The 24661-nt window shown below is 37.2% G+C and overlaps 1 protein-coding gene and 1 non-coding gene across 2 annotated transcripts in view; one reads left to right on the top strand and one right to left on the bottom strand.

Moving 5' to 3' along the window:
• Nucleotides 1-2848: 2848 nt before the first annotated feature.
• The window catches only part of STIL (STIL centriolar assembly protein), a 49719-nt gene continuing 27906 nt past the window's right edge, over nt 2849-24661 (bottom strand). The window contains exons 12-18 of the mRNA XM_066269268.1: nt 23610-23724; nt 21525-22490; nt 18019-18184; nt 13944-14175; nt 10418-10628; nt 8158-8408; nt 2849-4368 (exon numbers count right to left, since the gene is read on the bottom strand). Coding sequence (XP_066125365.1) covers nt 3582-4368; nt 8158-8408; nt 10418-10628; nt 13944-14175; nt 18019-18184; nt 21525-22490; nt 23610-23724 — 2728 coding nt within the window. The 3' untranslated portion in view covers nt 2849-3581. The remainder of the gene's footprint in view (nt 4369-8157; nt 8409-10417; nt 10629-13943; nt 14176-18018; nt 18185-21524; nt 22491-23609; nt 23725-24661) is intronic.
• TRNAS-GCU (transfer RNA serine (anticodon GCU)) lies at nt 17583-17658 on the top strand. The gene has a single exon. It is a non-coding gene; the product is annotated as a tRNA-Ser (tRNA).

Here is a 24661-nt window from a genome sequence, read left to right as displayed (position 1 = left end):
CCTTATTTATGCTCAGCACCTAGCTCAGTGCCCAGGCGAACCAACATCAGTACCTGTTGAAGGATTAGGAGCAAAAAAGGTGCTGATGGGATTGGAAGCATGGAGGGAGTGGCACTGCTGGGCTAGATGCTAGGGAAGGACACTAGATTATTACCTATACATGAGTGACTTTGGCCATTATTTGTGTTTGTCTCATCAACGGAAAAAGGGGGTCAATGATACTGCCATACATGGGTTCGGTTTTGTAAGTATTAATATGAGGAAATATGTGGAAAAGCACACTTTGAAAAGTGTGAAGTAGTCTGCCAACCTAAGACATTACCATGAAGTTTATTTTGTAGGCATAAAGGCCTCTCTAGGAGGCTAGTAGCAAAGGTTCTGCTCTTATGAATAATGTCTAGAAAAGAAGGGCACAGAAAAATCTTTTGTTCCTCTAATTTCCTGGAGCCCTTATAGTAGACTCAGTATGAGTTTGCCAGGATGAAAATGATTGAAATGAACCCTTTAACATTAACATAGGTAGTTGGGGTTGCCTATTTCAGGACTCTTAGGTTGAAAAAAAAGTCATTTCTGGTCTTGGCTAAGAAACAAGAGGGCTCCTTTTGGGGGGAAATATGGCAGGGCAGTTTGGAAGACAGTGTATATTTGAAGACAGCATTGACTGTTGTATTCAAAATCATTCATTCAGCTCAAGATGTTTTTTTTGTCGGAAGCTCTTTCTGAATTCTCAAGCTCAGAGAAGTTGTTTTCCCAGTGGCTTAGCAAGAGCTTGAGCTCTGGAGTTGTACTTGAACTTGAATCTCTCAGAGCAACGTACTTGGGTAAGTTACTTCCCTAAGGCTGTTCCTCATCTATGAGGATGACAATCACCAGTTGGAGTCAGCCAGGAGGCTTAAATGAACTAGTGCATATTAAGTGCTCAGCATAGCACCGTGTTAGCACATGGAGTCCTAAAAAGATGGAAGCTCTCATGATTACACTTCTATAGCTCCGTATCGTCTGGATCACTTGTTTTGGCTTTTCATCATATACTGTTATGTGACTGTTTGCAGGGTGTATTTTTCCCTAGTCTTTATAGTGGCAAAAGGCAAGGTTTATGCCTAACATTCTACAACCACTTCTGCAGAATTCTAGCACAAGTGGCAAGAGGACAAGTGAGCATGGAGTAACTAGCCAGCAAGGGCCTCAGAGGTTGAGTGAAGGCACATTTGGTGGGTGGGTGTGGGGGGTGGTGCCAATTGGCCAAGACCCAGACTAGTGGGTGTTTCTGGATAACAAAAGTTCCATTAATTTGCTTATTTCATTTGAAGTAGCATAACCATATCTATAAACAGTATACAGGGGATGAAAGAAAAAAAATTCAGAGAAATGTCACTTGAGAAGCAATCATCCCATCTCTTAATCCAATTTTCCTAGTACTAATGCTTTTTACCAAAGAAGCCTAAATGCTATCATAGCAATTAGCTTGCCAAATAACTTCCTCTAGTAAAACACTCTTCTTAGAGAACTTTCTAGAGTAGGCTTCAGTGATGGTCCCTCTTCTCTGGACATGTATTCAGTAGAAAGAGACATGTTCTGTTGAATTAATCTGTAGTCTAAATTCATTCCCCAAAATTGCGTGTCATATAAGAGGCCTTAAATTAGATGTGGTAAGAGAAGTGATGGAAGTAGATCTTGCCTGAAAAGCTTCAGGTTGTTTTTATTGTTCAGATACAGAGCTTATTTGGTGTGATAACAGTATAATTGATAGGCTGTCAGTTAACTCACTAACTTTCCCTGTTTTTGTTTTTCCAATAATGTGTAATATAAACTGTACTTACACTCTCTTGAGCGAAACACTGAGGGCTAACGTTAAACAGAGCACACACAGTGCTCTGTGAATCTGACATGGGCAATTTCGTTAAAAATTAACTCAATGAAATCCGTAAGTGGACTTTCGTGCAATTTATTAAAATAATGAAAGCCTCAAACAATGCCAATGGAAACAAAGAGAAGCACAGAATCATCATTGCCATTCACTTGTCTTGATTTTAACCTGAAAGAGTAAGGCTGACCATTCAGCCTCTGGTTCCAGTGAGAAAGAGCAGAGCCACCATGTTGCTATACTTGGGCTTGCTAACTATACATTGAATCAAAAATGATGACTTCAGAGAGCCCCAGCTGGGCTGGAAAGTATATTAAGAGATCCAAAGTCTATTTCTTGCCAGTTTATATATTAAGATTTGATGTAAGGCAATGACATCTTAACTTCAGAAGAGCTTTATCTCTCAAATGAATAAGTTTTCATTTATATTCAGAAATAACAATTAGAAATTAATATTTAAGATGGGAGAAAAGGGAATAAACTATTGATACATTCCACAACTTGGAGAGATCTCAAGGACCTTGTGCTAAGTGAAAAATCAATTTCAAAAAGTTATATACTACGGTTCCATTTTTATTAAAATTCTCAAAACGACAAAATTCCAGTGATGGAGAACAGACCATTGGTTGTTAGGGGTTAGGGTTGGAAGAAGGGTAAAACTAGTTTCTTTGGGGTGATGGAACAGTTCTTTCTGTATGCTGATTGGATGGCAGTTATGCAAATCTACCAGTAGTGATACAATTTCATAATTACACACCAAAAGGTAATATCAATTGAGTGCATGTAGAAACTTGTAAAGCCTGAGAGGTCTGTAGTGTAGTTACTAATACTGTACCCACTGTCAACTTGATTTTGATCATTTACTATGGTTATGTTAGATATAATTATCATTAAGAGTCACTGGGAGAAGGGTATACCCAAACTCTATACTATTTTTGTAACTTTCTGGGGCCTAAAACTTTTTTGTTTTGTTTATAAGTGGAGAAGAATATGCTATAGCAGAGGACAAAGGAAAAGTCAATCTAGACATTTTTTATTAAATTTAATAGATATTTTAGTTCTATTAAAAATTAAAACTTTGAAAAACTCAGTTTTTAAAACACACTCATACCTAATAATTTTCTTGTTCTGTGATAGTCCTTATGTTGAACATGTTACATTACCTCAACCCATCATATTGCAAAAGTTTCTTCCACAGAATTTAACAGTATGCATCTTAAAATGATATGTATATCCCTTGTATAAATAGAACTTAAATTATTTTTTAAAAACAAAACTTTCCCCTTAAACTCAGTAAGGATTGATTTAGCTAATTTAGTCAGTCATGATAACTTTATGTTCTTTTAGGTACTACTGCATAGATGCAGAGATACAACATGCTAGGAAAACATTTATTTTTCAAAATGTATGGTATATAAGAGCAGTTCAGATTCAGAGTTGGATAGCGTCTCTTTTTGTGGAAATAACTGATCTCGTGGTTTGTTTTTAAAGGTTTCAGTGACACTGAAAATCTCTAACAAAGAGAGCTTAGCCCTCTTAACTAGTTAGCCATCAGGTCCCTTCTTCAGGTCTTTGCAATCAGCTGTTACCAAAAAATAAGTAACAGCTATTATACCCCTAGAATATTTAGGAATCCCCAAACTACCAAAAGGCTCTGGCTTCTTTATCTTCAGAAGACATCCTCTCCTCGTTATCAGGAATGCAGGGAGTTAAAGATTTAAAATAATTTTGGCAACTGTCTGAGACGCTTTACATCTAAGAAGGTGCCTACGGAATTCATACTATTCATTTGTTTTGAAGTTTCAGAAGGTTTCAAACTTTCAGGAAAAATTAGAGTGTCCCTTTCATTTTCTTTCTCAGGATGTTGGGTAAACTCTGCTTTTCCAGTTTGAAGGTTCACTGCAGGACTTGACTTAAGGTTCTTTAATAAGAAAGCTGGGTTTTCATTCAACTGCTGAGCTGCTTTTGGCCGAAGAACTTCATTTGTAATATTTCTCAATACTGGCACATCTGTGTGGGTGCCCAAGGATTCACAGGTATTACAATTAATTATTTCACAGGCATTCCTAGAAGGCTCCTTTTGACAATCAAGTTGTTCAGGTATGGATGTGAGGTTTTGATTCAATACATGTTCACTCTTGTTATCCATGTTCTTAGGAGGCTCCTCTTCATCTTCACTATTGTCACTGCTTTGTATGAGTCCATATCTCTTCATATATTTTTTGGTTGCAAATGACATGTTTGGTGAAATTAAACTAAGCCCCACCGTGCTTCTGTCTGTATTAATGTGTAGAAGGCTAAAAGATGAGTCACAGTTATTTTGGTTTGATCGAGTGAGAGACAGTTGTGACAGCTGATTTTCATTTAAATATTTCAGAGCTATAGCATTTGCCTCCATGCTCAAATCCACACTGTTAGGGCTTAAACCACTCATGCCGACATTAGCAAATGACATATAATTTAATCCAGAAATCACTGCTTCAGGGCTGATGCATGCCAACACACTGAAAGACACAATGCAGTAGGCCATCATTTATCTTATTTTGAGTACCAAAGAGTGTTATTCTAAATGTGTTTCATTCTATGAAAGCAATAAAAAGTCTTCAGCTTTAAGCCTCATGTTACTTTTTATCTGAGTGCTCAGACATCTAAGTCTTGGTGATTCAGATATATTCAAGGAATAAATATGATAACCTAGAAGGTAATCCAGGATACACAGACTGGAACACAAGTTAATTTTCCTAAATTTAAATAACAGTCATGGTTTTAAAACAGAATGCAGGCCTGAAAATGTAAAAGTCATTGTTAAGGTAAATACTAGTAAAGTAAGACAAAAATAGAAAACACATTTGATCATCTCTGGATACGGACTATTGTGCATGTGTGTGTGTGTACATTGATTTTCTTTCACTGGATATAACCTTCAACTCATCTTGGCTGGCATTATACCATTAATGTTAACTGACTTGCCTTTCCCTTTATAGCATAAATACTTATGGATGCTAGGCATTCTGCTAAACATTCATTCTCTTATTTAATCTTCACAGAAACCTTTCTCAGAGAGGTCATCCTTATCAAATATCTCAACTTTATCATCCACTCCAATACCTCACATTTTCCTTTCCTGCTCTTCTGTTTTCTCCTTAGCATTTATGGCTATCTAGATATACTTAACTCACATTTCTTTATTTAGCCCTGACCAGCTGGCTCAGTGGATAGAGCATTGGCCCAACGTGCGGATATCCTGGGTTCGATCCCGGTCAGGGCACTCGAGACATGACCATCTGCTTCTCCCCTTCCCACTCCCCCTTCTCTCCCCCTCTTGCAGTGTTGAGTATTGGCCCCAGACAGGGGATGCTGGGTGGATTCCAGTAGGGGAGCATGTGGAGTCTATCTCCCCCCTTCTCATTTAAAACAAAACAAAACAAACAGAAAGCCATTTCTCTTTTATTGTCCAGATCCCTTATGAAAGCCCATGAACTTTTGTGCGATTCTGTCTCCCACTACAGTATCCTTGGTGCCTGGTAACAGGCACTCAATAAATATTTACTGAATGAATAAAAGTAGGTACTATTATTATCTTTATTGTACAGTTGAGAAAACTGAGGGAATAACTGGCAAACTGAGAACAAGTCTACCTTACTCTCTGGGGTTCTATAACCACTGTTTCATTATACTGTATTCAGCAACTTATATTTGCTATCAGTTTTTCTGTTCCCTAAAAACTAAAGTTTTTGGTGTACTATTTGTTATAGCAAGCAATATATTCTAGTCAAAGAATAAGCTATAACTTTCCATATCATTCAGTGAAGAAATTCAGCTGTCTTATATGGCCAACCACTGTGTGCATCCTTATCCCTACACAACCCAAATAACTCTCATCAGTAATATTCCCTGAAAACCAGTGATGTCATCAGCAGGCAATGGGACAGTATGCTCAATATGCTGGTTTTTATATGGAATTTTTCCATAACCTTCTTGCTACTTAATGCTTTAGAGACTGTCTAAAATATAAATAAGATGAATGAGATACTACCGATTTTTAGATATTATTTTTTAATTAAAATAATTTAGTGATGTTTAGAGAGAGAGAGAAGACCGGAGGGGGGGGGAGTGAAAGGGGAAGGGGAAGAGGGAGAAGGGAAGGGCAGGCGAGGGAGAGAGAAGAGAAGAGAAGAGAAAACATCGATTCATTGCTCCACTCATCCATGCATTCATTGGTTGATTCTGCCATGTGCCCTGACCCAGGATCAAACCCACAACCTTGGCAATATCAGGATGACACTCCAACCAACCGAGTTACCTGGCCAAGGCCTAGACATTATTATTTTATGATGCATTAAAATAGGGTGGCCACTATGAAGAAATACATTATCTAGAAACTACTCGCCAAAGGCAGCCAAACCAAAACATAAGGGTTCCACATAGATAGCAGGGTGATCTATGCTTCCCAAATGTTATTTATATACTCTCTGTCTCAAAAATGCTAGCCTTACTCTCTTACACTGTCGGGAGCAATATAAACTGGTACAACTATTTTAGTGGGCAATGGCAACACCTACCAAAATTCCAAAACCTCACATGCACATATCCTTTGATCCTGCCTACATGCAGAAATTTATCCTGCAAAGATACTTGTATAAGCACCTGTAAAATGATGTTTACTTAGCATTCTTTGAGAAAAGAAATAAGAAATTCAAACTAAAAGGCCATTAATAGGGGACTAGGGTTCACATGGGTCCCACAGAATATTATGCAGCTGTTTAAATGCACGAGAAAGAACTGTATCTGCCTATAAAGAAAAGTAAGCGACAAATGTTATGCAAAAAACCAAACCACAATACTCATCACACATGGAGTACTCGAACATTTCTAGAAGAATATAAAACAAACAAGAGAGTTAAGTAACCTTGGAGGAATTGGACTGAAGTTTGGGAACTAGGGGCTTTTGTGTTTTACCTGCTATTCTTTTTTTTTTTTTTTTTTTTTTTTTTTTTTTTTTTTTTTTTTTTTTTTTAAAAGTTTATTAGCTTTTTTTTAATTTATTCATTTTAGAGAGGAGAGGGAGAGACAGAGAGAGAGAAGTGGGGGAGGAGCTAGAAGCATCAATTCCCATATGCGCCTTGACCAGGCAAGCCCAGGGCTCCGAACCGGTGACCCCAGCATTTCCAGGTCGATGCTTTATCCACTGCGCCACCACAGGTCAGGCTTACCTGCTATTCTTGTGTATTGTTTCATTTTTTAAAAAATCATGTGATATTACTTTTGTAACTAGAATATAGCAACAAAAATAATTAACAGAAAAAATACTAACCGTAACAATATAATTTATGTATTTTATCCTCTTTAAAATCAAATATGTGCTCAGATTATCTTTGATGAAGAGGAAACTGAAGAGAAAGAAGATCATGGCCAGCTAGAACTGGTGAACAACAGCAAGGTTCACGTAACTTATACTCTTACCTTTTATTTTTTTTTTTTTTTTTTTTTTTTTTTTTTTTTTTTTTTTTTTTATTTTTTTCATTTTTCTGAAGCTGGAAACAGGGAGAGACAGTCAGACAGACTCCCGCATGCGCCCGACCGGGATCCACCCAGCACTCCCACCAGGGGGCGACGCTCTGCCCACCAGGGGGCGATGCTCTGCCCATCCTGGGCGTCGCCATGTTGCGACCCTCCTGGGTGTCGCCATATTGCGACCAGAGCCACTCTAGCGCCTGGGGCAGAGGCCACAGAGCCATCCCCAGCGCCTGGGCCATCTTTTGCTCCAATGGAGCCTTGGCTGCGGGAGGGGAAGAGAGAGACAGAGAGGAAGGCGCGGCGGAGGGGTGGAGAAGCAAATGGACGCTTCTCCTATGTGCCCTGGCCGGGAATCGAACCCGGGTCCTCCGCACGCTAGGCCGACGCTCTACCGCTGAGCCAACCGGCCAGGGCCTACTCTTACCTTTTAGAAGGCACAGTGCATAATATCCAGAGGTTGGAGCAGACACTGTCAACTCCAGTTGACAAAAATGAACAAAAGCTCATTTCTCTTTCCTTAAGAATCCCACAGCATTTCATTGGCATTGTTACCCAGGAGACATCCCACAATATCTCTGTAATTACTTATATAACCCTCTCTCCTACTAAAATAAAGAATCTAAAGGGTAGAGATGATTTCTTATTCATCACACATATAGCAGGCCCTGAATAAATGATAAATCAATTAAACTGAGTGGCAAGCTTATACCTTTTCTCATGAGACTGCCATAGTACATCTAAAATATATTCATCCTTTAACACAAGTTTTAAATTACCTGGCGTGATCCACTTTATGTGCATTTTTCTTCACTTTTGTGGGAGAATCAATTTTTACTCCAAGGCTTCTTAGTTGCTTAAGGGTTGCATTAAGAACACAATCTTTGTCCACCAGTCCTGAATCGTGTTTTATTTTCTTTGCATGACAAACATTTTGGGTTCTAGCACATTCATGACTGATAATTACTGCTTTTGAAGATGGCTGTTCAGACTCTGTAGAGGAGTTATTTAATAGGTGGTTCACTTGACCCTGATGAGAAGAAAATTAGTATTAGTAATAATAGAAAACAAATATATACAACAGGCTAAGTTAGGCCAGGAAAAGTAAAATAATATCTTCCCAAATTCTACAAAATATCAAGTACACTTGCAAGTATTATGGCTTTTTTGGTTTGTTTTATAATAAAAGCAGCCCATCTTAATGAATGAGTTCATGAGACACTAGAGGAAACTTAGCTGTTCATGGGTGGTGGGCACACAATGCAATATATAGATCATGTATCATAGAAATGTACACTTGAAATCTATATAATCAGCCATGGCCAGGTGGCTCAGTGGTAGAGGGTCAGCCAGGTGTGTGGATGTCCTGGGTTCGATTCTTGGTCAGGACACACAGGAGAAGCAACCACCTGCTTCTCCACCCCTCAACCCCTTCTCTCTCTCTCTCTCCTTCTCTCTCTCCTCCTACAGCCATGGCTCAAAAGGTTCTAGCAATTTGGCCCAGGGGGCTAAGAATGGCCCCATGGCCTTGCCTCAGGCATTGAAATAGCTCAGTTGCAGAGCAACAGAGCAGCAACCACAGATGGGCAGAGCATCACCCTGTAGGGGGCTTGCCCGATGGATCCCAGCTGGTCAGGGTGCATGCGGGAGACTATCTCTCGGCCTCCCTGGCTCCCCGCTTCTCACTTAATAATAAATAAATAAATAATTAAAAGAAACCTATACAATCTTATTAGCTAGTCACCCCCAAAATTTAAAAATAAAAACGATTCAAAGGGAAGAAAATAATAAACATCCATTTTGCCTTTCACCAATATATCTCAAAACTAAATTCTCAACATTTGTTAATAAAGTTTCTGTCCTGATTTAAAAAAAAAATAAATCCAACAGATTTAGTCCTGGCTGGTTAGCTCAGCTGGCTTGAGTGTTGTTCGGGGCATACATGGGACACAACCAATGGACACACAACTAAGTAGAACTAATGAATGCTTCCCTCTCCCTCTTCCTTCCTCTCTCTAAAATCAATCAATAAAAAATAAAGATTTAAAATTGAACAGTATTTCAAGTTAGGATTTATAGTAAATTCTTCATAAATAAGAGTTTTAAACCATTCTTTCATTTGAAAAATGTTTCAGCTATACATTTCATAGATCTTCGTTATTTCAGAATGTGACTCCTTTCTTTCCTCACTCTGAGTGAGAATGAATGCTACCTCTTTCCTCCAAGCATTAGAGTACCATCGGTCCCTGAGCATACAGCGCACAGATGCTCGTAGTCTAGGACCCAGCAGGCAGATAATAAATGTGTGTGCCCTGAGTGAAGTAACCTTAATTAGTCTTCAATTTTAAATAAAGAAATCAAATGTTCCAAACTCTACAATTTAGATTGAAGTGACAGCCAAGGTTATGTGACCTTTATGTCCCAGTTCACATCCTACCTTTTCCAAGCTAAGTATTTTCTCCAACAAGAATTATCCCTTTTTAGCCTGTGCACTGCCTTTGCTTACAGCACTTCTCTACCTGCCCTATAATTGTTACTGCTATCCTTGTGATATTTCCCCTAGGTTTTCAAAAGCAGAGACTTGTCATATTCATCTTTTTACATTATCTACTCAGTACATTTTCTTAGACCAGGCTCAGCATTCAATAAAATGCTGCTCATCTAAACCAAATCAGTAAATATTATCATACATATTCTACTTTTTACAATGTTCAAACTTCCTGCAAAGTTTTGCTTGTTTTTTTTATGGTACTAATTTCAGTTTGAATTTGGCCTAATAGCAACATTTGTATTTTTAAAATAAGGCTTTCCTGCCTTGGTTATCTAAGTACCTGGTAACTGGCATGCTTACAGTAAATTACTAAATTTAGATGATCATAATTTACAAAAAACTAAAAGAAATAAATGATGTCATTAATTAGCAGAAAATCCTTTTATATCAAGGTCCCAATCAGTTTAAAGATAGAAAAGCATTAACTGGTATAATCCAGACTAAATAACTATCTTACAGGGTTGATGAAACTGTTTACATTTCCTTACCAATAAATCCTGGTATATTTTCTGGTTATCTGATGTTTGATGAAGCAAGGGCTGCATTACTTGCTCAATTTTTGGTTCCACTGGTGTTACAGAGTTGTTACTAGCACCCTCTGTTGGTCTGCTCTGTAAGCACATGCTCACACCCTCGGTCAGCAGGGAATTCGGAAAGAATACAGGCATATCAGGTTCTTTTCTCGTATCTGGAGAAGAGCTGCTTGAAAGGATATATATAATGTTAAGTATTAGTTATCAAGATACTTTTACCATATATCTGACGTGCAGTAACTTTGGAAGAAAGAAGTAAGACTCAGCAGCATTCTGGTTTGCATTTTCAGCTCTTAATGATGATAGCATCTCATTGATAGGATGCATATAAGCTGGATCATGTTACCTTTTTGAGTTATGTTTTTATAATATATTTAGACAACTTTCTTGGAAAGTTGGAAAACAACCTGCTGATTTCTCCTAAATTTGATGCAATAAAAATTTTTAGAGTTCAAAGATAGGAAAGGCTTCACTAATATTTTTTAGATACTCAGAATTTAAAATATATTACTTGTTCACTTTAAGTTTTAAAACATAGTTACGATCCTGGTCAAATGAGAGTCCCTAAGTTGCCATTTATAATCATATCATATACTTGGTGATATTTTTCTTCTTTATGCTTTTATGTGCATTTTTCAAATATTATACAATGAGCATTTGTTACTTTCAAAATTAGAATATAAATACATATTTTAAAAATAACCATGGAAAGCAATATTTAAAAACACTTCTTGTAAAAACAGTAAACTGTGGCTATTGTAGAAGAGAAAATAATAAAAATTAGCAGAAAAGGCCTCGTACTGTTTCAAGTGCATCATCTTATATAATCCTTACCAAAAAGATTTATGAGATGGATACTACATTTTATCTCTATTTAACAGATGAGGATATTGAGGCACAGAAGTTATGTAACTACTCAAAGTTATAGCAATTATAAAGAAAATAAAAGTCACAGGTAATTTAATACCTAGAGATAACTATTGCTAACATTTCAGAATATTTCCATATATGCTTTTTCTATTGATATGTATTTTCTCTGAAGAGCTATACTATACTATAGCTTTGTAAGCCATTTTTAAAAAAATAGTATCACAAGTATCTACTCATTTCATTAAACATTCTTAAAGAACAAGTTTTGATCTTTACATAATATTTCATTTTATAGATACGGTGCAATTTTTCTAACCACACTTATTTAAAACTCAGCTTATTTTCAATTTTTTCTATTTTGTTTAATTTTAACTTGATATGAAATGCCAAGCACTCATTTGGTACATGATAATCTCAATAATTAGCTGAAATGAATCTTTGTAAAACTGGTCAAGATAAAAAAAGTCAATAAATTTAACTACCTAAGTAAAAAATTATTACATGACAAAAAACATCAAAGTCAAAAGACAAGCAATAAACTGGGAGAAAATATTCATAACATATACCACAAATAGCCAATTAGCTCACATCTCTAATCAATAAAGAACACTTAAAAATTGAGATGTAAAGGACATAAAACTAACAGAAAAATATTATCGCTTGACCAGAGAATAGAGCATTGGCCTGGCATGCTATAGACCCAGGTTCGAAACATTGAGGTTGCCAGCTTCAGCATAGGCTTATCTGGCTTGAGCATGGGCTCACCCACTTAAGTATGGGATCACAGACATGACCTAATGGTCACTGGCTTGGAGCCCCCTCCCCCCCAGTAAAGGCACATATGAGAAAGCAATGAATGAACAACTAAGATGCCACAACTATGAGTTGATGCTTCTCATCTCTTTCCCTTTCTGTCTGTCCCTATCTGTCCCTCTCTCTTGCTCTAAAAAAAAAAGAAAAAGAAAATGGTATCAGAGAGACCAGCAGATAATTCACAAATTTATCAAAACAACATGAAAAGATGATCCAACTTCTTTATAAGCTTAAAATTGGAAATTAAAATAATGCCAAGATATAATTTATCACTTAGCAGACTGGTCAAAAAAAGAATCTTTCTTTTTAAAATTTTATTTATTGATTGATTTTAAAGGAACAGTAGAAGGGAGAAGGAGGGAGAGAAAACATCAACTTGTTGCTCTACCCATGTATGCATTCATTGATTAGTTCTTGTATGTGCCCTGACCAGGGATAGAACCCATACCCTGGCATATTGGGAAGATGCTCCAACCGAGATACATGGCCAGGACAAAAAAATAAAAAAAATGGAAAAAAATATGGAAAATATGGAAACATATTTTTTTGGCATGGCTATGGGGAAACAGATAATGACACACACTGCTGATGAGAATGCAAAGTGGTACAACCCTTCTGCAGGGGAATTTAGTAATACTTAACAAAACTATATAAGTAATTAACTCTGCATGCAGGAATTCCACCTCTGAAACAATTAAAAAATACACATGAACTAAGTAATTGATTATAATATTGTTTGTAGTTGAAAAATATGGGGCCCTGGCTGGTGCTGCAGTAGATGGAGTGTTGTCCCAGAGTGCTTAGGTCTCTGGCTCAACCCACAGGGTGCCAGCTCAAGCCCTGGTCAGGGCACATATGAGAATCAATCAATGGCACAACAAGTTGATGCTCCTTGCACCCACTTCCTTTCTCTCTCTCAAAAATATAAATAAATAATAAAAAGTCTACACGTTCATAAGTAGGAGAATGTATTATTAAAAATATGGTACATCCACACAATGGAATATTATACAGCTATTAAAAACGAAGACAATCTGTAGAAACAGATTTGAAGTATACACTGCCAAGTGAAAAAAAGAAATGTTTAGGAGAGTAACCACAGCATGCTACTTTTCTATACTTTGCATAAGAAATAACATAAAATATAGATATTTGCTCATTTGTACAAAAGAAACACAGAAGAACAAGCCAGTAACTAAAGAGATTGGGTGGAAAAAGGAGAATTTGGTAATAAGGTAGAGGATTAAGAGGTAAATGATTCTTTGAGTGTTTATCTATACTTTGGTCTATTAGAACCACAGTGATGTTTCACACACTAAAAAAAAAAAAGAATCAGCTAGAGTATAGAGCGACCCCAAAACAGAATAAAAACAGTGACACCTAATAGTACTTGCAAACAACAATATAAGGGAATGGGGAAAACCCAAATAACTATAAAAAAGGTATTTTCACTGGATATTGTAAGGCTAAAGATAAAAACTGTAAACAAATATACTCTAGTAAATTTGTGTCAGAATTCTTAGTAATTCTAGAACTATTTTATGTGGACACTAGGACCAAACAACTAAGTACAGTGTACATAATGAGAGCCAGGTTTCTCACTGTTGGGGTGAAAGTTTGAAATAAGCACAAGGGGTATAGGATTGGAATCAGAAAATTAATATGAAGTCAAGGATTTTCAAATACAGATAAATACATATAGAAATAAATGTAGACATAGATGTATGCATGGGTTAGCATGCACATATGAGTTACATCACCAAAGAAGCAGAATAAATATTGAATCAAAAGGCCTTACTTGGATACAGAAAGTGGCTGATTAAATTCTTCTTCCACAGCAATGTTGCTCTCTTCAAAACTAGGAATATCAACTGCTTTTAATGAAGATGCACTAGCTGGAGGACTTGTGACTTCATTATTAATTTCAACAGAAAAATTCATGTCCTCACTAGAAATCTTGGTATCATCTTGCTTCAGCTGAGAGCCAGGCTCTTGATGATCACCTGGTGCATTCCAGAACAAGCTAGCACCTGGAGATAAAACGTTTTAACAGATATTGAAACAAATATTTCATTGTAAAAATAATTCTGACACTCTTTGTTAAGTAAGACTAGCTATATTATTTGAACATAATTACCTAGAACTGTTTTCAGATTATATTTCTTCAGAAATGTCACGAAGAGTTAAGTAGAAGGTGAAAAGGTAGAAAACTGGGGTACAAAGGGAGAGGGGATATTCTGGGCCCTGATTCTTCAAGAGGTGTGGCACTCATACAAAACATAAAAAAATGATGTGTTTTACCTATTAAAGTTTTTAATACAATTTGGAGTGCATGTATGCGCATGTGAATGTTGAAAACCACTGTTTTGAAAAACAAAAGAAAATATATAAAATACCAATCCCAATGCTCTCTGATTTTGACACTTAAATATAATATTTATAAGGCTCTATTAGGGCTATACCAGACATATGTAATATCAGACATGTATTTAAAAATCAAATGTTTCCCGCCTGGCCTGTGGTGGCGCAGTGGATAAAATGTTGACCTGGAATGCTGAGGTCACCAGTTTGAAACCTTGGGCTTGCCAGATCAAGGCACATAAGACAATCAATGAACAACTAAAGTGAAGCAACTATGAATTGATACTTCTTATTCCCCCATCTCTGTCTCTCCTCTCTTTCTGTAAAATCAGTAAATGAAATCTTTAAAAACATTTTTTTAATCAAATGTTTCCCAAACTTTATGGATCAGTTGCACAATTATTTGCAGAACTATTTGCATATATTATTGCTTACTTGCTATATTTTGTCACCTCACTTTTGTATCTAGCTGCATCATTTCCAAGAAATCAGAGATTTGAAGTGTTACATTTTTTCCAATACTCCTAAGAATAAATATATTCCTCTGTATACCAACCACCCTAAGTCATCTTTTAAGCCTCAGTGGTATACATTCTACAGTTTGGGAAATAATGCTCTATAAAATGACATAAAGAAATAGTCAAAACCCAAAAGTAAATCCAAGTCAAAATAAATTCTACTTTGAGGGCCAATTTGGGTAATTTTATGAAAATAAATAAAAGCATGATTTCATCTTTTGTTCAACTGAACATTTTAAAAAACATATTTTAAAGGAAAAGGATAATTATGCAAGTTACATATGTATTGCTATTCTTCCTGAATATGTATCATTATATATACTTTTGGGAGTTAAGTACTATTATATGATAGAATAAATGTGCCTCTAAGAGCCACTTAATTCAAATGATTAATAGTTCACTTTTCTGTATCTAAGTAACATCTAAATATGAATCCAGGAAGTTTCAAAATATATGAATTCTATATATCATGCTTGAAAACTTGTTTCACATAATTTTAGAACATCAGTTCAAACGTGAATAACTTTAGTCGATTATCATTTACTCAGAACACATGATGTTTTAGGTGTCATGTTAGGTAATGAACATACAATAGCAAATAAGGCTGTGTTCCAGATCCTAAAAGCTTATAGTCTAGTGACATATACAGACAATAAGCAACTGTAATTCAGTGTTGCTTACCAAATAAAGCAAACTGTCCTTTGTACAAGATGAAAGAAAGGCTCTCCATAACACTGTAATGTAGAGCAGTGGTTTTTGACCTTTTTACACTTGGGGACTGGTAAACATAGGAAAATTATTTTGGTGACCTCTAAGATAGAAATCAACCTCAATATATAAGTAAATAAGCAAATTTGACTAAGATCAGTGGGTCTGTAATTTTCATGCAACATCAGAGTGGTTAATTCGTTCATAGACTGGTATGAAATTTCTGGTAGACCAGTCCATGGACCGGCAGTTGAAAGAGCAGTGAGTTTTTTTCATGCTCGCTAACCCGCAGGAGTGACTTTTCAAAAAATAAAATTAGTTCCGGTTCCAGTTTTATTAGCTTAAATCATATTTGTTTAATAACCAATTTATGGAAACAAGAAGAACATACATTTGCCTTTTTTTAATGTTGCCTTACACATTTTTAAAGTAAATCAATCGTACTCTGGATGTTCCTAGCTACCTGCTTTGGAGGAGGAAATTCAAGTGTATGATGTTCTCCAAGTTACTCTTGATGAGTGAGGAGGATTATGGTCTGATCTGTGCCATATCAGTGGGCATGTTCTTCCTTTTTTTTTTTTTTTTTTTTTTTTTTAATTTTTTTTTTATTATTTATTCATTTTAGAGAGGAGAGGGAGAGACAGAGAGGGAGAGAGAGGAGAGACAGAGAGAGAGAAGGGGGGAAGGAGCTGGAAGCATCAACTCCCATATGTGCCTTGACCAGGCAAGCCCAGGGTTTCGAACCGGCGACCTCAGCATTTCCAGGTCGACGCTTTATCCACTGCGCCACCACAGGTCAAGGCATGTTCTTCCTTTTAAAAAATTTTTTTTTCAATTACAGTTTACATTCAATATTATTTTGAGAACATACATGAACATTCATACAACTCAAAGGGCTAAACAACTCAGAGCCCTAACTATTTTCTCTACCCAATCTGTTCTGCCATCTCTGAATTCCACATACGAAAACCCTACATACCCTTCAAGGTCCAGATTCAATAACAGTACATATATAAAACCTTCCCTGATCCCCCAAACCACAGATAATTTCTCTTATTAGAATTGGGTCCAGCCTGGCAAAGTAGCAAAAACAATGTATTATGTTATGTTGTTTCGTATCTGTTTTCAGGTATAGTTTTATTTCATAGAGTAAAATAACAGGCCCTGACTGGTTGGCTCAGTGGTAGAGCGTTGGCATGGCGTGCAGGAGTCCTGGGTTCAATTCCCGGCCAGGGCACACAGGAGAAGCGTTCATCTGCTTCTCCACCCCTCCCCTTCTCCTTCCTCTCTGTCTCTCTCTTCTCCTCCCACAGCCAAGGCTCCACTGGAGCAAAGTTGGCCCGGGCGCTGAGGATGGCTCTGTGGCCTCTGCCTCAGGCGCTAGAATGGCTCTGGATGCAACAGAGCAATGGCCCAGGTGGGCGGAGCATTGCCCCCTGGTAAGCATGCCGGGTGGATCCCGGTTGGGCGCATGCAGGAGTCTGTCTGACTGCCTCCCCGTTTCCGGCTTCAGAAAAATACAAACAAACAAAGAAAAGAGTAAAATTGCAAAACACTTTAAAAACTTTTACTCCCATTACCTTGGTTTTGGTTCTATTTGTACCATGCACCAATTTCAATGTAAAAACATTCTGAAGCAAACATAAAAAGTGTTTTAAGTGGAGCCTTTGCCACAGGTGCTAAAAATAGCTTGGTTGCAAGCACGGCTCATGACTGGCAGATCATCAGCCCTAGATAGGGGGTTGCCAGGTGGATCCTGGTTGGGGTGCATGCAGGAATCTGTCTCTCTAGCTCCCCTCCTCTCACTTGAAAAAGGGGGAAAAAAGCGTTTTTTAAAAAATTCCTTACCAGCCCTGGCCGGTTGGCTCAGCGGTAGAGCGTCGGCCTGCTGTGTGGGGGACCCAGGTTCGATTCCCGGCCAGGGCACATAGGAGAAGCGCCCATTTGCTTCTCCACGCCCCCCTCCTTCCTCTCTGTCTCTCTCTTCCCCTCCCGCAGCCAAGGCTCCATTGGAGCAAAGATGGCCCGGGTACTGGGGATGGCTCCTTGGCCTCTGCCCCAGGCGCTAGAGTGGCTCTGGTCGCGGCAGAGCGACGCCCCGGAGGGGCAGAGCATCGCCCCCTGGTGCGCAGAGCGTAGCCCCTGGTGGGCGTGCCGGGTGGATCCTGGTCCGGCACATGCGGGAGTCTGTCTGACTGACTGTCCCCGTTTCCAGCTTCAGAAATTTTATTAAAAAAGAAAAAAAAAATTCCTTACCAAAAAAAAAAAAAAAAAAAAGGAAATTACCTGTACTCACAGCAATGCTTACACTTTTTCTCATGTGTAAACCAGGGGATGACTGTGCTTCCATAGAAACCAACTCCACTGGTCTTGCAGTCTGCCCTCCGTCTTGAACAGTGGTTGTCTTAGGGGAACAGGGCTGAAGAGACTGTGCTTCCAATAAACGCTGAATCTGTATCAATTAAAAACATACTTTAAACTGAAAGTGAAGTAATCAACACAATTGGCAGCTGAGTTTAAACAGTGTCCCAGTTATAAATAACTGAACTTTCACTATATTTTCTCACATTTCAACTAGATAATACCATAAAACTTATTCAATGTACAAAACCATTCTCACTTGTTACTAAGAAAAACTGTGGGCTATGTGTGAATTTCAAAGTGAAAACACACAAGTGTTTAAATTAGCATTAAAAAATGGACGCTCATGTAGAAAAGCCTGAATTTTATTCAATCCTACATTTTATTCTTATTTCACTTAAAATCAAAAGTATGGTAGGAGGTATATGCTGACTCCATGTACCAAATATTATACATTTTTACCCAAGACTCTTTTTATAAAGTTAATCAGCCTGACCAGGCAGTGGCGCAGTGGATAGCGCATCGGACTGGGACGCAGAAGACACAGGTTCTAAACCCTGAGGTCACCAGCTTGAGTGTGGGTTCATCTGGTTTGAGCAAGGCTCAACAGTTGGAGTCCAAAGTCGCTGGCTTGAGCACGGGGTCACTCGGTCTGCTGTAGCCCCATGGTCAAGGTACATATGAGAAAGCAATCAATGAACTAAGGTGCCACAACAAAGAATTGATGCTTCTCATCTCTCTCCCTTCCTGTTTTTGTCTGTCCCTATCTGTCCCTCTCTGTGTCACAAAAAAAGCAACAAAAGTTAATCAGTATCACCCAAGTTTGCCATGTTGAAACTGGAAATATTAATAACAATTGCTAACAATTACTGAATGCTCCCTGTTCACATGACACTATACTAAAAGCTTTTATGTATAATTTTACAACTGCATGAAGAACATACTATATTAGAGACATTTTAAAGATAAAAAAAAAACTTCAGGCATTAAAAATTAAGTTACTTGCCCAGGTCATATAACAAGTAGCTAAGCTAAGATTCAAACACCAAAAATGTCCCCTCCTCCCTCCTCCTTTTCATTTTATTTTTAGCAAGAGAAAGGAAGGGGGTGAGAGAGATGAGAAGCATCAACTTATAGTTGTGATACTTTAGTTGTTCACTGATTGCTTCTCATTATGTGCCTTGACAGGGGAGCTCTAGCTGAGCCAGTGACCACTTGCTCAAGCCAGTGACCTTGGGCTAAAGCCAGAGACCACGGAATCATGTAAATGATCCCATGCTGGTGAGCCTGCACCCAAGCTAGGTGATCCCACACTCAATTGGTGACCTCAGGGTTTTGAATCTGGGACCTTAGTGTCCCAGGTTGACACTCTATCCACTGTGCCTCCACCAGTCAGGTTCCTTTTATAATTTATCCGTTTAATGTACACAATTCTGTGTTGTTGTTTTTTCTGTATATTCACAAAATATGCCTTCATCAATCCCCCCAAAATCTCTGCACCTATTAGCATTCACTCTCCATTGCCCCTCTCCCTAGCCCCAGGAAACCACTAATCTACTTTTTATGTCTACAGACTTGCCTATTCTAGATATTTTATGTAAATGAAACCATACAGTATGTGGCCTCAGATCTTGCTTTTTCACTTAACATAATGTTTTCAAAGTTCATCCATGCTGTAGTATCTATCTATACTTTACTCCTTTTGGTGGCTGAATAGTACCATTGTATGTGTTTATCCATTCATCAGTCAATAAACATTTGGAGTGTTTTCACTTTGGGCTATTATAAATAATGTTGCTATGAACACCTGTATACAAATTTTTGTGTGAACATTTATCTTGGATAGCCTCCCTTTTTAAACAATGATTTTCTACTTCCCTATAAATTATATTAATGTGTTTCTCTCATTCTACTAATTTTAGATTAACTTTATTAATATGGAAAATAATTATTATTAATAAATTGTTAAAATCAGTAGAAATTTGCAGATAAGTAAGGTTTGGAGTAATCAAATAGGAAACACTCAAGAGGAGACATTATAAAGCTATAGTGATTAAGTTGAATGGTACTGTTCCTGAAATAGATAGATCAATGGAGAATACAGTAGTACAAAAATAGATGCAAACACATGATACTTTCATTATACAATAAAGATGCATTTCTAAATCAATAACAAAAAGACATATTATTCAATAAATATATGGGACCAGTCATCTGAGGATTATAAAGAAAAGAATCTCTCATATATCAAAATAAAACAGAAGCAACAAATATAATCCTAGAAGGGAAGGAAGAATGAAGAACAGATTTTTAAAAGTAATCTTGATGGGAAGAAAGGCTTTTCTAAATATAATACAAAACCCAGAAAGAAAAATGTCTGATAAATGTAACTATATCTAAATAAGACTATCCTGTACAAAACAAATGGTTAAAACACTTAATGCAAACTGTAAGAAATACCTACCACATATACATATGCTAAAGAACCAATTTCCTTAATATACGACTTCTGATAAATTAATTAGAAAAGTATGATATATACTTAATAGGGAATTGGATAAATCACAGAGACTTTGTATAAAGAAAATACAAATGGCCAATAAATAGTAAAATGGTCAATCTTACTTATAATACTATGCAAAAAATCCTGTTTTTATTTATAAGACTGATAATAGTTTAAGAGCTTGATATGCTTGATATTGGAGATGTGGGAAAACATCTTTGGAGTACTAAACTGGTATAACTTTTCTGGTAGCCATTTTCACACATTCAAATTACAAAATGTGCATTAAGCAACTATTAAGTACTATTTAAGGTGCTAAGAAAATAGTGATGAATCTTGTAAGCTTCCTCCCTCGAGATAAAAAAACAATAACAAACATATCTAATTAGAAGCCCTGAGTAATGAGGAGCTAGCCCATTGGAACTAGAATACTGTTTTAGGCAAAGGGAATTGTGAGTTTAAGAACTAAAGTGGAAACATATTCACGTTTTTGAAGAAAAAGCACACTACTGCAGCTGAAGTGTAGTGAACATGGAAACAGTGGCAAGAGATGAGCGGGAGAGTGGAGACAGCTGCTGAATCTAAAGGGTCAAGGTAAGACATATATTTGGAATCTATTCTCATTGTAATGAAATACCACTGAGAGTTTTGAGCTATACTAAGCACCTGGGGCCACACTCAACCAATCCAGCCACTGGCTGCGCTAGAAGAGGGAGAGAAGGGGGAAAGGGAAGAAGTGGGAAAGGGAAGGAGCGAAGGGGAAAAGAGAAGGAGAGAGAAGCAGATGGTCACTTCTCTTGTGTGCCGTGACCAGGATCGAACCCAGGATGTCCATCCGCTGGGCGACACTCTATCCACTAAACCAGTGGCCAGGACTATTTTTAAGAAACAATTTTAATATTTGGAACTAAGAAAGTTCCCAGCAAACCTGCTCCTGAAGTAGTCTCAGCTGTCTGTCTTGTTCTGTGAGGAATCTATATGCATCCGGAGACAGTCCCATCATTCCATTATCTGGCCCAGTCTTGGGAGTGTGCATGCATACTGCACAAGGTTGTGGGTTACATGAGTCCACATGTAAAGGTAGTCTTGCCACAGGTAACGGTTCTACATTGCTGAGGGGAGAACCACCACCCAGGTTTCCTTGAGGTCTCAAGGCTATAGGACTGCTTGAAGAATAGAATGCATTATGGTAAAGAGCTGGACATCCACTTGGGTGAAACAATGAATGTTTTTGAAGGGCTTCAGCCTGGAGGTCTTGAATGGATCCTGTGGCATTCATTCCTTGCCAAGAATTTACTGGGCTATACTGAATATGGCCATGATGCTGACAACAAAGGCAAACATTTGTGGAATAGTGAGATGGTGGTGGGGGAGTAGGTATCTGAAATTCCATTGGTTTTCCTGAATTATGAGGTAAAAAACTAAAATTGTGAGGGTGGGACTGTGGGGCAAGAAGGGACTGCTTAGAATTAAATGTGGAAGATCTTATAGGATACTCTTCTTTGTGTACATTTCCAGAAGAAGCCGTTTGAAGCTTTTCAGCTGCATCAGGAGATGACCCATTAAGGGAAGATGGTTTAACACTGTTCCTTGCAGCAGGGTTCTCCTTCTTACAGGTAGATGGCTGTCTTACTTTGCAGTGTCTCAAAGGAGCAGTGCTCTGGTTTAATTGATTTGGGAGCCCTTTCAAGGAAGGCTCTCCAGCTTCAGCTTCTGGGCTGTGTTTATCATTAAGGTGGGGTTGCAGTGGTTCCAAGTGTTCAGAGTGGTTCATCAACAAAGAAGGATTTCCATTATTCACCATTTCCAAAGGATTAGGCCGAGGGTTTGATTCTATGAAATTGCTATCCAACACAAGAGAAAGTTCTGGAACTGAGGGTTGGATTTTAGAAACCTATAAATGGGAAAGAAATAAAAGAAGAAAAAATATTTTTTAGGAGAAAGATATATGCTCCACTTTTCTTAGACCAGTATTTCCCAAATTATATCCAGTTACTTATTAAAAAGGGTTTATTCTTTATCTAGACAGTTGACAAATATTTTCTGGGCATCTTCAATGTGCCAGGCACTAGGAATACAACTGTAAGCAAAATACCTCACCCTCAAAGAATGAAACTCGGCGTCTCACAAACTTATATAATGATGGAATTCCTTTTATTGCAACACTGATTAACGTTGCTTAGATCGCAGAACACAACATGAAAAACTTTTAAAATAGACATTTTGTACCCCTTTCTGCACAAAAATTATCACTGGCAAAATACATTATTCGGTAGTAAATAATGTTTATGAATCTTAAAGAATCTTCCAATAAATATTTTTCTACTAAGTGAAATTATTCAGTTATTCTTTGTACTAATACCAACTAAAAGAGTTGGAAGAGAGCAGGAAAGTAAACAAAATACTTGCTGTAGTGAATCTGGTTATAATTTGGTATTAATTTTTAAAAATATTTCCCGTTCCTTTTTCTTCTAATAAGCCATCAGTCCAATTAAAGTAAAACAATTCTAAAGTAACCCCCTGGTTGGCTGCAATAAAAAAATTATGACAGGGGTTACTAGCAATTAATCTCCCAAAGAAAGCAGAATATTTACTTAGAATATGGTAATAAGGCCCACTATCAAAGCTCTGATGATGTATAGAATGTTGAGTCTATATGTGTTAAAAGCACTAGGCCCTGAAACCAAATCTCATGAATCAGAATTCCAGCTTTATTACTTACTAGCTAAGTAATCCTGGGCAAGTAACCTAACCAATCTGTGCCTCAATTTTTTCTTAGAATAATAATTATATGTACTATGACACATGTATATATGCATGTATATTACTACATAAAAGAATCATATACCTATAAAGAATATATATGTAGATATAGTCATTTACAAATAGATAGCTAGATACATCTTAGAATAAAACTTTAGTAAGTTTTAGGTTGCATTACTGAGTGCTTTAACATGAAGAGACTTTTAGGTGTCTAGCCACCAAGGTGTGTACTTGTTAAGATCAGTGATACCTTCTGACTCACTGGATGAGGAGTAGGAATTGGTCTTGGAGAAAAATCTTCATCTTCAACACCAGAGTCATGATCATTTATTGGCATTTTCCCTGGAGAAAACTTTTTGGAAGACCTGAAGAGTAGAGGGGAAGACAAGAAAAAAGTCTTCAGTAATCTAGTGTTCATTTGTTCTTTCTTTTTAAAGTTGAAGAAAGTTCATTAGTTAGTCATAGTAGTATCATTTAAGTTAGTATCTAACAATCATAAATTATAAGGTCTACCGGAAACTTCTGTCCCTTTCTATCACAACAAGTTTCGACACATAAGCACATGTTTATTTGGTGCATGTGTGCCTCTCTATTTTTATCACTTAATGTATACATACTGACGTAGCAAATTACCTAAAACAAAGTTGATTCACATTAGTCTTATGTGTGAAGCGATAGTGTACCTGATAAAGTTCATTTACGCCACTGTAAATTTTACGAATTTCAACAAGGAAGAAATGCTACAGAAGCATGTCTGTCGCATCTACCATATTCCCCGGACTTAGCACCCTCCGACTATCACTTGTTTTTGTCCTTACAAAATTTTTTGAAGGGCAAAAAATTCAAAAATGAAGAAGATATCAAACAAGCACTGGTTCAATTTTTCGCATCAAAAGATAAAACATTTTTCAAAAATGGGATATACAAATTGCCCTCATGCTGGCAAGAAATCATTAATAATAATGGCAATTATATTATTTAATAAAGTTTACTGACGGTAAGAAAAATTTGTCTTTTGTTTTATTCCAAAAACGGACAGAACTTTCCAGTAGACCTTATATTTTATTTTCAGGCCAATGTTAGTTGCCCAGTACAGCTGACCCAATCAGACTCATGCTTAATAAAACACCCCTTTGCCTGATCATGGCATGTTTAACCTAGTTATTCTTTCTTTCTTTTTTTTTTTTAACAGAGACAGAGTCAGAGAAAGGGACAGACAGACAGGAAGGGAGAGAGATGAGAAACAGCAATTCTTTGTTGAGCCATCTTAGTTGTTCATTGATTGCTTTCTCATATGTGCAT

This window comes from Saccopteryx bilineata, chromosome 3, assembly GCF_036850765.1.
Source record: "Saccopteryx bilineata isolate mSacBil1 chromosome 3, mSacBil1_pri_phased_curated, whole genome shotgun sequence".
Classification (NCBI taxonomy): domain Eukaryota; kingdom Metazoa; phylum Chordata; class Mammalia; order Chiroptera; family Emballonuridae; genus Saccopteryx; species Saccopteryx bilineata.
The sequence above is the reverse complement of the archived record's forward strand: the minus strand, read 5'-3'. Positions and strand labels throughout refer to the sequence as shown.